Source organism: Trichomycterus rosablanca, chromosome 10 (assembly GCF_030014385.1).
Source record: "Trichomycterus rosablanca isolate fTriRos1 chromosome 10, fTriRos1.hap1, whole genome shotgun sequence".
Lineage (NCBI taxonomy): Eukaryota > Metazoa > Chordata > Actinopteri > Siluriformes > Trichomycteridae > Trichomycterus > Trichomycterus rosablanca.
In genome coordinates this window covers 3512501-3528209 of record NC_085997.1, presented here as the reverse complement: position 1 = coordinate 3528209, position 15709 = coordinate 3512501, and the positions used below count along the sequence as shown (strand labels likewise).

The 15709-nt window shown below is 42.4% G+C and overlaps 1 protein-coding gene across 1 annotated transcript in view; it reads right to left on the bottom strand.

Moving 5' to 3' along the window:
• LOC134321174 (protoheme IX farnesyltransferase, mitochondrial) overlaps positions 1 to 15709 on the bottom strand; it is a 38112-nt gene that overhangs the window by 21766 nt on the left and 637 nt on the right. Inside the window, exons 2-4 of the mRNA XM_063002772.1 lie at positions 14975 to 15102; positions 14610 to 14883; positions 13522 to 13646 (exon numbers count right to left, since the gene is read on the bottom strand). Coding sequence (XP_062858842.1) covers positions 13522 to 13646; positions 14610 to 14883; positions 14975 to 15102 — 527 coding nt within the window. The remainder of the gene's footprint in view (positions 1 to 13521; positions 13647 to 14609; positions 14884 to 14974; positions 15103 to 15709) is intronic.

The following is a 15709-nucleotide window of genomic DNA, read 5'->3' as shown; positions in this document are numbered from 1 at the left end:
GACCGAGACCTCTCTGAGCGTACGCATTCCGTAATCAGCCGCCCGATTCACCCGGCCCCCGTCTCAAGGCCACCTGCGTACCTGCTGCCGCCCCGGCCGACTGATAACGCACACAGACGCGCGCCAGACGGGACAAAGAGGGTAGAATAAAGGATGAGACGTCTTCAAAGACAAAGAGCCCTGCTGGCGTCTGCCGTGAAGGAGTTCGGTCAGCTGATCTGAACTGATGAGGTATTTCAAAAAGAAAAAAAAAATTGAAGATGAGTATAATGAGCAGATGTGCATTATGGGAGCTACAGATTTCCACAAAGTTGATTAGTTATCTTGCTTCGTACATCAAGTCATCATACACGAGTCTTTACCATTGATCATACACGAGTCTTTACCACTCATCATATACGAGTCTTTACCATTCATCATACACGAGTCTTTACCGTTTATCATACACAAGTCTTTACCGTTCATCATACACAAGTCTTAACCATTCATCATACACAAGTCTTTACCGTTCATCATACACGAGTCTTTACCGTTCATCATACACGAGTCTTTACCGTTCATCATACACGAGTCTTTACCGTTCATCATACACGAGTCTTTACCACTCATCATATACGAGTCTTTACCGTTCATCATACACAAGTCTTAACCATTCATCATACACAAGTCTTTACCATTCATCATACACGAGTCTTTACCATTCATCATACACAAGTCTTTACCGTTCATCATACACGAGTCTTTACCGTTCATCATACACAAGTCTTAACCATTCATCATACACGAGTCTTTACCGTTCATCATACACGAGTCTTTACCGTTCATCATACACGAGTCTTTACCGTTCATCATACACGAGTCTTAACCATTCATCATACACGAGTCTTTACCGTTCATCATACACGAGTCTCTACCGTTCATCATACACGAGTCTCTACCGTTCATCATACACGAGTCTTTACCGTTCATCATACACGTGTCTTTACCGTTCATCATACATGAGTCTTTACCGTTCATTATACACGTGTCTTTACCGTTCATCATACATGAGTCTTTACCGTTCATCATACATGAGTCTTTACCGTTCATCATACACGAGTCTTTACCATTCATCATACACGAGCCTTTACCGTTGATCATACACGAGTCTTTACCATTCATCATACACGAGTCTTTACCATTCATCATACACGAGTCTTTACCACTTATCATACACGAGTCTTTACCACTCATCATACACGAGCCTTTACCGTTCATCATACACGAGTCTTTACCGTTCATCATACACGAGCCTTTACCGTTCATCATACACGAGTCTTTACCGTTCACCATACACGAGTCTTTACCACTCATCATACACAAGTCTTTACCACTCATCATACACGAGTCTTTACCACTCATCATACACGAGTCTTTACCATTCATTATACACGAGTCTTTACCAATCATACACGAGTCTTTACTGAAACATGTCTTTTTATTTATCACTGTTACATGGTGACGCTGCAAAAACCCTGCAGCATGTAATCCATCCCTGTGTACAGAACGGGTGTAAAGAAAAGGCCTGATGTTATGGAGAGGGAACCACCCCCTTCAGTGCCACCCTGTCCAGCATCAAGCCGGCAATTACGCCGCACACTCTAATCGCGGTTTCTCAAATCCATATAACAAGCTTCTAAGAAGCCGGGCCGCGGCCGCCTACCCTATTATTAGCCGCGCGCTAATGGATGGGGTCTGAGCCGAGTTAAATACGCGTGCCCGGCTCGTACGGGGACCTCACATTAACCTGCACACGAGCGACGCGGGGGAGGCGCGGCGGCTTTGGCGGCTCGAGGACTCGTAAAAGCAAGACTGTGAAGAAGCACCATGAATAATCCATGTTTTGAGTAACAGGCGCACAAGGTGGTCAGAAGAGCCCGGAGAGGCGCTCGGAGTGTCCCGTCATCCGCCGTCCTGCAGCAGTTAGTGCTCTGGGCCTCGGAGAGCCTCTGAAAGCCTCCGAGAGGTCCTGCGCTCGTTTTCTCCTCATCCCTCACTCAGACTCGCCTTGTTAGCTCCTCCGCCGGGTCCTCAGAGCGAGCGATAAACCATCTGTCCCAGAGAAGGAGCAAAACGGTGCCTGTCAGGACCTAACTGGGTACAGACGGGGCGAGATAAGAGGACGACCGGAAGGACAGAAATAGCTCCGGTACAGGAAGGCAGCAGGAGCATTTCAGTCTTCAAGTCCACAGGGATGTAAAGCTTGACCTTTAGAATAACAACTGACCATCCAGACCATTTCTGGGGTTTCTTCCTGACCTTGGCCGGACACGACTGCTCCATGTACTGTACTGTTTCCTAAATCGAATAGAAATTTGAAAGCCCTATTTATACGGACACAGAGAAGTCATAACAAGACAATGAGAAACGGTTAAGATACTCGACTTACAATCGGTAGGTTGCCAGTTCATTCCTACCACTGCCAGATTGCCACAGTTGGGCCCCTGAGCAAGGCCCTTAACCCACAATTCCTGGCATTGTGCTAATCCAGTATTTAAACCACTAAGCCACCACCACCTGAGTTATTCCAACTTAATGTGTCTATATATGAAGGAGCAGAATTGTGAATGTTGCCTACAAACTCTTAAAGGAACCTAAATTAACGTTCTTCTTTGATCTCTGGTGAAAGGTGTGAACAGGTGAGCTGAAGAACCAAGAGGAACCGGGCGTCAGGGCTTGATGCACTTGAGCAGCACAGAAATACGGTTCCAGAAACAGTTCCGTCATCGATATGAAGCCCAACCCTGTTGATGAAGCACGGCGGTCAGGTCTGGTAACTTCACAAAGGCACAGCCAGCTCAGATCGCCGCCACCCTCGTCCCCACAACAAAGGCCGTCTCGCTAACTAACAAAGTACTTCCTCTTCCTACACAGGATATGGCTGGCCTTGAGTCTGTCATCTTTTAATCCCAATAAGTGTGGGAGAAGCACGACTTCTGAGGAACACGTGGAGGAGGGCGGGCCGGAGAGCAGCTGGATCCAGACGGATCCAGGGTCTAGATGAAGCGTTCAGGACCTTGATGTGGAAACTTCACCTTCCACTCCGTTCGCATTAGGAAGTGTCCCAATCGGCCGAGTCCCGCCCTGAGGAATGCTTTTAAAGACGTAGATCATTTCGGGGCGGACAGGAACGTCAGGCTGTCACTGATGGGCGCCGGAATATGCATGGAGGAACCTGTGCACCTAAGTTACGTTTGCTACACCAACTATAGGGGTAGCGCAGAGGAACTGGGGGAGACGATTTACATTTTAGGAGTAACTCAGAGGATGCAAAGCTACATGTCCATTATATAACCATAAGTATGTAGACACTTCAACAGCCTTCACTCTTCTAGAATGGCTTCATATATATACACTTCCCATATAGAAGCACTTTGCAGTTCTACAATTACTGACTGTAGTCCATCTGTTTCTCTACATGCTTTGTTAGCCCCCTTTCATGCTGTTCTTCGATGGTCAGGACCCCCACAGGACCAGGTATTATTTAGGTGGTGGATCATTCTCAGCACTGCAGTGACACTGACATGGTGGTGGTGTGTTAGTGTGTGTTGTGCTGGTATGTGCTGAAGTTTTTAAACACCTCACAGTCAATGCTGGACTGAAATTAGTCCACCAACCAAAAATATCAACCCAACAGCGTCCTGTGACCATCAATAAAGGTCTACAAGATGACCGACTCAAACAGCAGCAATAGATGAGCGATCGTCTCTGACTTTACATCTACAAGGTGGACCGACTAGGTAGGAGTGTCTAATAGAGTGGACGGTGAGTGGACACGGTGTTTAAAAACTCCAGCAGCGCTGCTGTGTCTGATCCACTCATACCGGCACAACACACACTAACACACCACCACCATGTCAGTGTCACTGCAGTGCTGAGAATGATCCAACACCTAAATAATACCTGCTCTGTGGTGGTCCTGTGGAGGTCCTGACCATTGAAGAACAGGGTGAAAGGGGAGTAACGAAGTATGTAGAGAAACAGATGGACTACAGTCAGTAATTGTAGAACTACAAAGTGCTTCTATATGGTAAGTGGAGCTGATAAAATGGACAGTGAGTGTAGAAACAAGGCTGACAGCCCTGACCCGTCGAGGCATGGACTCCACTAGACCCCTGAAGGTGTGCTGTGGTATCTGGCACCGAGATGTCAGCAGCAGATCCTTTAACTCCTGTAAGTTGTGAGGTGGAGCCTCCATGGATCGGATTTGTTTGTCCAGCACGTCCCACAGATGCTCGATCGGATTGAGATCTGGGGAACTTGGAGGCCAAGTCAACACCTCAAACTCGTCGTTGTGCTCCTCAAACCGTTCCTGAAGCGTTTCTGCTTTGTAGCAGGGCGCATCATCCTGCCGAAAGAGGCCTCAACGATGAATAAAAGGCTTTTCAATCCACGTGTAGGAGCGCAGCTGACGAGTCTGGCACCTAAGCGGATATGAAAGTGTCCACCAACGTCCTAAATTAGGAATCTGTGGCAGTGCCCATCTGCTGTACCATAAACCACCGCTCATAATCTCTGTCAGTTCTGCAAACCAACCGGCCCGTCGTGAGCCGGAGTGAGTTCCGACCACGTGACCCTGGGCCTACCGACCGTGGATACCCACGCGCTAAACGAAACGAAGGTCGGACGACTCCGGCGGGTTGGAATTAGCATTCCGGGGCTAGCCGACAGGCCCGGCGCTAACAGAGGCGCTTTTGTTAATTAGCCACGCATCTCGGCGGTAAATGGAGTGTTCCTAGGGCTATTGGCCGACACCTCCGTCGGGAGATCGAGAGAGAGATGGACAAAAGGAGGCTCAGTAAAGATCTACCTTTAAACGAGACGCATGGGAACCAGGGCCGGCGCCGGAGAACCGGAGAACTCGTTTTAACAGCCGAGGGGTCCGCGGTGAAGAATCTGCTCGTAAATTTAGGCAGTGAGGACCCCCAAAACACCGAAGTTGCCTAAAGGACCAGAGTGAATATACTGAGAGATAACTGCTACATGCTGGGATTGGACTAGATAACTGGAAAACTGGAATATTACCACAAAAATAGCTGTTTTCTCTTTAATCTAATGATAAAGGATGGTAGATCAACCAAAACCCTCATGAGGAGCTTCACCCAGAAGTGTTCAGGGTGTACATTTATTCAGATTTGTACCTACCTAGGTGCCAGTCATGGGAATGAACTTAAATGACCTTTCTAACCACCAGTGTTAATCAAACAATGATTTCTCTATTGGTTACCCTTAATCATTAACAGCCCTATCCTAAATAGCAGTGATAGCTTAAGGGTTGAGGTTACTGGACTAGAGATAGGAAGGTCATTGGATCAAATCCCAACACCACCAAGCTCTTTAATTCTCAATCAAATGCATTGTATGAGATACAGTTCTAAGTTGCTTTGAATAAAAGCATCTGTTATTGGACCAGGACTCCAGAATGGACCCGTCCTCCACTAGGCGTCCACCTTTTGGTCAAACGAACCTACAGAAGTCAATCACTGTCATCTAATTTGCATAAAATTGGCAAGTTCTGGACACAAATGACGCTTGGTGCTCAGTCTACTTGTTCTTAGTGATCGGAATCGCAGCTTTGTGTTTAGACGACCTGACTGATCGCTTGCAAGAACGTGCCCAGAAGGTAGGTTCGATCCAAGGAACAAAAGAAAGACCTACAGGCACAACTCGGCCACTGATAGATAACTGATACATGCTGTGATTGGACTGTAGATAACTGGAAAACTGAAATATTACCACAAGTGTTGTTTCCTCTTTAATCTAATGATCCAAGGTGGCAGATCAACCGAAACCCTTATGAGGAGCTTCACCCAGACGTGTTCAGGGTGTACATTTATTCAGATTTGTACCTATAACTAGGTATATCACCAGGTCACATCGCAGAGCTTTCTGCTGAACGTGCCAAGAAGCTGAACAAAGAGCTCGACCTGTGATCTAACGGTGGTCGTCGGGTTTACGTGTTTATGTTTACCTAGTCTACAAGTAAAGAACGTCCCCAGAAGGTAGGTTCCACCCGAGGAACAAAAGGAAAAGCAAACGAAAAGCGACGAAGCGCAGCCAGGGATTTCCACCCAACTGAACATGTAAGAAAACCAGGAGAGAATCCAGAACTGGTCTAGGAGGAAGTTCTAATCCTTTCTGATCTTCAGCCTTCAGCACATGCATTAACCTGAGAGGTCAAGAAAGACAGGAGCAAGTTCCTCCACCATTATACACGAGCACTTTCAGATGATCAAGGAGGACAGCGCCGGTGGATAAGTGCTCTCAAGTGAAAAGTCGCTGAATTATGGGATGCATGTGGAAGCCTTTTGGTTTTAACTTATTTCAAAGGTGTTAGTGAATATAAACCCAGATCCATTTTGGATCACTGTCCATTTTATCAGCTCCACTTCCCATATAGAAGCACTTTGTAGTTCTACAATTACTGACTGTAGTCCATCTGTTTCTCTGCATGCTTTGTTACCCCCCTTTCATGCTGTTCTTCAATGGTCAGGACTCTCACAGGACCACCACAGAGCAGGTATAATTTAGGTGGTGGATCATTCTCAGAACTGCAGTGACACTGACATGGTGCTAGTATGAGTGGTTTTTAAACACCTCACTGTCACTGCTGGACTGAGAATAGTCCACCAACCCAAAATATCCAGCCAACAGCACCTCATGGGCAGCATCCTGGGACCGTCTCTGACTTTACATCTACAAGGTGGACCGACTAGGTAGGAGTGTCTAATAGAGTGGACAGTGAGTTAAAAACTCCAGGAGCGCTGCTGTGTCTGATCCCCTCATACCAGGACAACACACACTAACACACCACCACCATGTCAGTGTCACTGCAGTTCTGAGAATGATCCACCACCTAAATTATACCTGCTCTGTGGTGGTCCTGACCATTGAAGAACAGCATGAAAGGGGGGTAACAAAGCATGCAGAGAAACTGATGGACTACAGTCAGTAATTGTAGAACTACAAGTGCTTCTATATGGTAAGTGAAGCTGATAAACAATATATATATAGGTATTAATCTGGTATGTAGTAGAAGCATACCAAAGTGGTTAAAATACTAGACTAATAATAAACGGTTCACCAGTTCAAGCCCAACAAAGCCCAGGTTGCCACTGCTGGGCAACCCATAACTAAATGGACTCTTGGATTGTCCCTAGATCTAAAACACCTAAACGCAGATTCCAGGGATCAAACCCTGAAACTCATACATGCAAAGCATGTACTTCACCCCGAGCTACATTCCCTACATCGGCCAGAGATCATGAAAATGTAAAAAGACCGATTTGACCAGAGACTGGATGTCTAAGGGTGGCGTCCACTTTGGACGTCGAGTTTATCAGCTGAACGAATGCACGGCCACACTGCAGCACGACTGTGGTTCAACAGCGCTGACTAGCAACTGTTCTTTGGAAGTCCGTTTGTTTTCAAACAACATAAACGCTACAAAGTTCCTGAACCTAAAAATCGGATGCGGACGCAGGTTTAAATCTGAAAGCCAGAACAAACACTGGATCAGGTTCTGGGAGACCACAGACGCTCCTCAGGTCGGAAATACGATGTCTGGAAGTACATTTCGGGTCCGGGAATACGGATAAAAATGGGTAAAGCAAACCTCCGAGAGCCAATCGCAGGTCAATGCGTTTGACAAAACGTCAGCTGTGCATCAATGTGACTTTGCATTCGATTTCCAGCTGATGACCTTCACGTGACCCTGACTGGCAAGACAGTGGAGCGATTTTAATCAGGGAAATGCTCCGACGCCGCAATATACATGAGATATGGTCATGATATTGCCAAGACCCGATCCATATTATAATTACGTCTTCTCCGCTGCCCCTGCCGAGGCGATGCCACGCTGCCTGGAGCGGATCTACGCGCATTATGGATATGGGTGATATTTTATTCATACGCACGTACGTCCCGAGCGGAACGGTATTATTAGTGAAGCGTACAGACTCGCTGTTCTGAGGTTTGTGTTGTTCTCCGAGACGCAGTAATGTAATTTATCTTGGATATAATAAAGAGGGTAAAGGTTAAAGACTCCGCACGAATCTTTACCCTTGACTCGCGCAACGACACGATAACTAATCAACGAAATGTACCCGCGCCGGTCGATGTGTACGTCTGAAGAGACGTTTCGAACACACAGATGAGGATCCAGTTCAGGAATTGGATTCTGGGAATCAGAAGCTCTTTCCGGAATATTGTTGAACAGTATATATGAGCCGTATGGAGCGGGAAGCTTGATGTGCCGTCATCAGGGTCCAACTACATTCATGGGAAAATGTGCTTAATTGTACTGACCTCTATCTATCAGTCTGTCTGTATGTGTCCATCCGTCCATCTACCTATTTATCTATCTGTCTGTCTCTTTCTCTCTCTCTCTCTCTCTCTCTCTCTATCTGTCTATCTATCTGTTTTTCTGTCTATCTGTCTGTCTAACTGTCTAACGGTCTGTCTCTGTCTGCCTACCTACATATCTATCTGTCTGTCTACCTATCTATCTGTCTCTGTCTGTCTGTCTCTGTCTCTATCTATCTGTCTGTCTCTCTCCGTCTGTCTGTCTGTCTATCTAGGCATCTATCTATTTATTTATTTATTTTTTATAATATATTTATTGTATAGTGACAAAGATTCTATTCTATCTGTCTGTCTAGCCATCCGTCTGTCTATCTGTCTATCTGTCTATCTATCTATCTATCTATCTATCTATCTATCTATCTATCTCTGTCTGTCTGTCTGTCTGTCTGTCTGTCTGTCTATCTATATCTGTCTGTCTGTCTAGTCTATCTATGTGTCTGTCTCTTAGTCTCTGTCTGGCTGTTTGTTAGTCTTTGTCTCCCAGTCTGTCTGTCTGTATATGTATGTGTGTGTGTGTGTGTGTGTGTGTGTGTGTGTCTGTCTGTCTGTCTGTCTGTCTGTCTATCCGTCCATCCATCTACCCATCTGTGTCTGTCTGTGAGTCACTTGTTACTCAGTCCTGGTACTCACATACTGGACTCTATTTCTTTCACTTAGAAACCTTGTAAAATAAAACAAAGCTGCCTCAGACTGATCGATACGCGTCCTAAATAGTAAACTGTGTGTGTGTGTGTGTGTGTGTTTCTAGATTCAACGCTGAACAAAGATAAAAAAATGCAGTTTAATTTTATCAAACGGCCCTTTTATATCAGCATTAGAACGACTCGAGGAGCCCCTGAAGTTGTGTGTGTGTGTGTGTGTGGGGGGGGGGGGTCGGTTCCAGACATCTTATCTCACATGGGAATTTCCAGTCCTGAACCATTACAGCTGGAAACGTTCCAATCCAAGCTGAGCATGTTTGTGTGAATCTGATTAATGAAAAGATTCGTTTGGAATGAATCATTTGTGTACTTTAAACTGAAGGCAAAAATAAAGTGAGAGCGATGGGTCAAACCGGCTCGGGATCGAGCGTGGATCACAGACGGAAAGATAAAACCCTGCTGGGGCGGCAGATTCGACTAAAATCATCTGAAAAATGATAGAACATCTGATATGATGTCAGTAAAACTAGTTCCATTCACAATATCAACAGAATAGGGCAGCACGGTGGCTCAGTGGGCAGCACAGAGAAGGTCCTGGGTTCGAATCTCAGGTAGAGTGGTCCAGGTCCTTCCTGTGTGGAGTGTGTGTGGAAAGCCCTTTTTCTTTCTGATTTAGAAGCAAAAAAAGGGTTCAACATGAATCTGATATTAATAAAAGCCCATGGTCTAAATACATACGGAAGTTTAGGTGTCCACATACTTCTGGCTTTATTGCTGAGCCCGATCAAGTCATCTGTTAAACGTTGGACTCAAAATGACCACAAGATTAGCGGGGTTTAGATCCTCCTGTAATGGAGGTGTAAGAAGATGTGAATGGAAACGACGCTGGTTTAAATGGGAGGGGGCGAGCGGGTGGGAACTGGCCGTGGTGGAACAGTCGGTGGTTTTGGTTTTGGATGAAGCTCCTGACTGTGTGGTGGCTGCTGTTGTTTGATGAATAAATTGTGAAATCGTTGCTTGTTCTTTGTGCCTCTCACATAAAAATACTGGATGGAAACCGGTCCCAGTTTCGCCAGCTATCTGGAAATTTGGAAAAATGCGCCCGGAGACTGGGAGTGATGGTGGAACGTGGAGCCGGATGAAGGAACGGAGTCAAAAACCCATCCAGCTGTAATTTAGGTTTTGGCTGAGAATCATTTCTTCCTGCGCAGGCCACGATCCATCCGTGGGTTAGAAACGATCGTGCTTGCAATCACTAAAGGAACTGGGATCAGCCAATCCACCTTTTGCATGATTTTTGGGAGAATAAAAAAATGTAATGATTATATTTTTCCATTATCATTATAATAATAATTATTATTAATATTACTTATTTTATTATTATTATCAATTATTATCAATAATTATAGTGTTATTAATTATTAGAATTAATTACAGTACTATTATTAATGATATTATTATTAATTATTACTTACATTATTATTATTACTATTAATTATTAGAATTACTTTATTATTATTATTAATTTAGATTATTATTAATATTAGAATTACTTACATTATTATAATTAATTATATTATTATTAATTATTAGAATTACTTACATTATTATTATTATATTATTATTAATTACTGTGTACATTATTATTATTATTATTATTAACAATTATCAAAATTAATTACATTATTATTATTATTTTTATTAATTATAGTATTATTAATGATTAGAATTAATTACATTATTATTATCATTAATTATATTATTATTAATATTAGAATTACTTACATTATTATTATTATATTATTATTAATAATTATTAGAATTAACTACATTATTATTATTAATTATTGGAATTAATTACATTATTATTAATTATATTATTATTAATTATTGGAATTACATTATTATTAATTATATTATTATTATTATTGTATTGAAATTATTGTTATCCTTTCCATGTTTTATTATTTTTTATTTTGTTCTAAATTTATTGTGTTTGGATTCTTTCCTTTCTCCTGCATTTCTCTTTAGGTTTTTGGATTTCACAGGTCTGTAAGTGTTTAATGAACCAGCGGGTTGATATTTTTTGATGCTGGACCCTGATGTGGTCTCTAAAGGAAGTGCTATTTGGCACGGCCCGCCTCCGCTTTGATTTACCCCCCTTAGCGTCTGTAGTGATCCTCGGTGAGGCGTGGCGGGGCGTCTTTGATCCCGCTGCCCGTGCTGGAGTGGAGTTTTTGAAGAAGTGCACGCTGGCACCACATCACAGAGCGGCTTCCTGCACCTCGTCCTGGATCTGAGAGGCGTGAAGTGACTGAGGAAGGTGTGTTGATTTAGCGTGTGTTCAGGTAAAGGTGGGTGCGAGTGAGCATGGCGGAGCAGCTGAGACTGTGCACGACAGATCAAAGAGTTAGCGTCTCTGTGAGGCAGGTGATGGGGTGTTGTGTGTGTATGTTATTATATAGAGAAAAGGAAATATATATATCACACCTAGAGCCCAAACTACAGACAAGCAACATCTCATGTTCTTAGAATTTCTTTCACCTTCTGTTTTTATTATTATTATTAATATTAATACTATTATTACACATTTTATTATTATAATGTTCGTTCTTTCAATACATTTATTATTTTACTTTAATTGTCTTGGTCAACATAGGAAATTTTCCTTTGTTTTCTTTATTCTTTTGTTTCTTTGTTTCACCCCTTTGATCTTTCCTCGATCTTTCGTAAATCTTTCCTCAATCTTTCTTTGATCTTTCCTCGATCTTTCTTTGATCTTACCTTAATCTTTCTTTGATCTTTCCTCGATCTTTCCTCAATCTTTCTTTGATCTTTCCTCAATGTTCCTCTGATCTTTCCTCGATCGTTCTTAAATCTTTCCTTGAAGTTTCTTTGATCTTTCCTCGATCTTTTTTAAATCCTTCCTCAATGTTCCTTTGATCTTTCCTCAATCTTTCTTTGATCTTTCCTCAATGTTCCTTTGATCTTTCCTCGATCTTTCTTTGATCTTACCTTAATCTTTCTTTGATCTTGCCTCAATCTTTCCTCAATGTTCTTTTGATCTTTCCTCGATCTTTCTTAAATCTTTCCTTGATGTTTCTTTGATCTTTCCTCAATGTTCCTTCACCTCCTTCAGATGTCACACAGCCAATGCTGTCTGTGTAGACGCTCCGCCGACCAAAGAAGTTAAATTTTTCCACATTTAAATTTTTCCTTTTTTACATTTTTATTTTCAGCTCTCAGTTTTTTATTTTTAAAAAAAATTTTAATTTTATTTTTCCTTATTTTCTGCTAATATTTGTATTTTTTTCTCTTGTTCCTCTTCTCTCTGAACACTGGAGTGTTGAATAAATGCTGAATGTAAAGTGACGTGACTCTTCATCGTGTTTGAAGGAAATTTAAATCCAGACATGAAAAACTCAAACGTCTCCCGAGAGAGAAGCGGCTTTCATCGAGAGGCTTTAACCCTGAGTGTACGAACACATGAAGCAGTAACCGAAGCGGAGCGTAATTATTAGGACACGAGATAAAGGAGCGGACGAGGTCCTTGACTAATCCCTTGTGTGAGGAGTGAAGCTTTGCTGCAAATGCTGCTGCGTAACGACCACAAAAAAAGCATCTCTGAAACCCTGACGTCAAGAATCAATGTCCTGAGAGTCCACAGAGAGTTCAGAGAGTCCACAGAGAGCCCCAAAAGTCCACAGAAAATCCTGAGAGTCCACAGAGAGTCCTGAGAGTCCACAGGGAGCCCCAAAAGTCCACAGAAAATCCTGAGAGTCCACAGAGAGTCCTGAGAGTCCACAGGGAGTCCACAAAGAGTCCTAAGAGTCCACAGAGAGTCACATTTCTCCTCAAACATTCGGGCCCTTCCCTAATTGACAGGGACGCAGAGGTGCGTGTTATGAGACGCGGGTCAGGTTCAGGACAGGTGAAGTAAACGATGGAGGAATGTACATTTAGAGTCAGAGCAGTGAGGTAAGCTACATTCCACACCCCTGAGGGGAGGACACGGCGTCGTAATCACAACCTTCTGAAAATTACAGGCTACGTCTGTGCTCTAATACAGCCCGGGTCAGGGCCGAGGTGGGCGCCAGTCATTACCGCTGTTGTGTAGATGTGATGTGCGCCAGATGATGAAAGCTGCTGATTACCGTGTCTTTGTTTTTAGCTTTATTGAAAAGCCGTTTGTCATACCATAAGAGGCCACATTGGTGTTTGCGTAAGGTGCTATGCCACCCTACTGGGCGTGACAGAATTGGGCGTGAATATGAACCGATGTGCCAACGGGGCATCATTCGTCAGGGTCACATGACCTGCTGTAGTATATAGGAACTGTTTAATAGCTATAAGGGTCGAGCAGAACCAGAACGGGCATTCATGTCAACATGCCAACCAAGTGATTCAGAACTTGATTCAGTCATTTCTTCTATGTGTGTGTGTGTGTGTGTGTGTGTGTGTAAGTAAAACGACTGACCTGGTTAATTGAGTTTGCACTGCATGAGCAGAGGCCTGTTCCCAGCGTGGCCAGAGCGAAGGTGATGGGGTCGAAGGGCACAGGAGCCATAGCGTATCCCGCCGCCGCTGTCGTGACCACCAATGCTGCGGGGCAAAAAAAAAGAGGACCGTGAATGAAACGTCAATAAGGGTCAAAAGCATATGGACACCTGACCATGAGTTTGCCGGACTTATTCCAAAACTACGGGTATATGGGAGTAACCTGGCTTCACAACTATAAAAGCTGAATGAGCTGGTAGCACATTTGAGGTTCTCGCTTGGCTCTAACTGTGGTTCACTGGAGTCCTAGAGTGTTAGAAACAGACACTATTCGAATAATCAAGGCTGGCAGGACGCCCGGTGTTTCCAGGAGGACAGGTGAAGTAAACGGTGTGAGTGTGAGTGTAGCAGGTGCAGCTGTGTTGTTGGGATCTTTAAATAAAGTGTGTTTATACACACTGGCAACTTTATTAGGAAGGGTTGCAAGAGGGAAAAATAAAATAACAATGAGAGAGAAAAATAAAATGAAAATGAGAGAAAAAGAAAAAAAATGAAAGAAAAATAAAATAAAAATAAGAGAGAAAAATTAAATAAAAATTTAAGAGAAAAAGAAAATTGAAATTGATAATAAAAATGAGCAAGAAAAAAATGAGAGAATGAAAATAAAATGAGAGAAAAAGGAATTAAAAATGTGTAGAAAAAAATGAGAAAAAAAGAAAAAAGAAAAGAAAAATAAGAAAGAAAAAAAGAAAAGAAAACTGAGCAAGAAAAAAAATTAAAATTAGAGAGAAAAGTAAAATAAAATAAGAGGAAAAAATAAAAATAAAAATAAGAAAGAAAAAAGAAAGAGAGAGAAAAATAAAAATGAGAAACATAAAATAAAAATGAGAAACATGAAATAAAAATGAGAGAAAAAAAGAAAAAAATGAGAGAAAAAGAAAATAAAAATGAAAGAAAAATAAAAATGAGAGGAAAAAAGAAAATAAAAATGAGAGAATAGCATTGCCTGGCACCTCCTGGAAACACCGGGCGCCTTTCCAGCCCCGGTAAAGAGGAACGAGAACATACCTGTGAGTTTGATTTTGGAGAGGCGAGCGTAGATCCCCGGTAACTCCGAGACGTTCACGCTCAGCTCCTTCCACTGCCGGGCCTCTATCCGGGCCAGCCTGACCGCCTCGGGCTCGTCATCGGCGCCTGGCGGTGCCACCCCGGGCACAGCCTTAACACCCGGCACCTCTTTGACCCGCTGGATAACCGGATCGTCCCTCTCCTCCAGGACTGCACTCACGGGTTCCTGTTTGGGTCGAGCTCTCTGGCTCAGAACGCCAGCGGTGGTCACGTACTACAGGACAGGACAAGAGAAAATCATTGAGTCATTGAGTGAAACCGGGTCAAACCGGTCACGGCGTTCTGAGCAGACATGAGAGTGGTACCTGGCGCTTGAGGAAGTTTAAGTGCTGGAACGTGATCCATTGTGGTCGGTCACTCCTGCAGAGGTGGACGAGGGTTCGGACACAGCGGTGATTTCCGGATGCAGTAAGAAAGCTGGAGCTGATCAGACCTGCACACACATTATGACCACATTCATTTAATAATAAGCGTCTTACGTGTACTGCTTAATCTGCACTATGACGTGTTTAACATGAGAATCTGCCATGATTTCGTTTGTGAGCAGTGAAGCCGGAGAATTAAAAGTCAGTTGGAGTTGCATGTAATGCTTGATTAGCAGAAGAAATGTAAACCAGAGCAGTTCTTTTTCAGATGCTTTTGTTTGGTTGTGCGATCTTGATCTTATAATAATAATAATACTAATGACAATAATAAAAAAAATAATAACAATAACAATATAATAATAATAATATAATAATAACAATATAATAATAATAATAACAATTATATAATAATAATAATAATATAACAATAATAACAATATAATAAAACTAATAATATATAATAATAATAATATAGTAACAATATAATAATAATAACAATATAATAAAACTAATAAAATATAATAATAATAATATAGTAATAATAATAATACTAATTTAGTAACAATAATAAAATATAATAATAATAATAACAATATAATAACAATAATAATATAATAAGAAGAAAATAATAATAATAATAATAACAATATAATAATAATAATAATAATAATAATA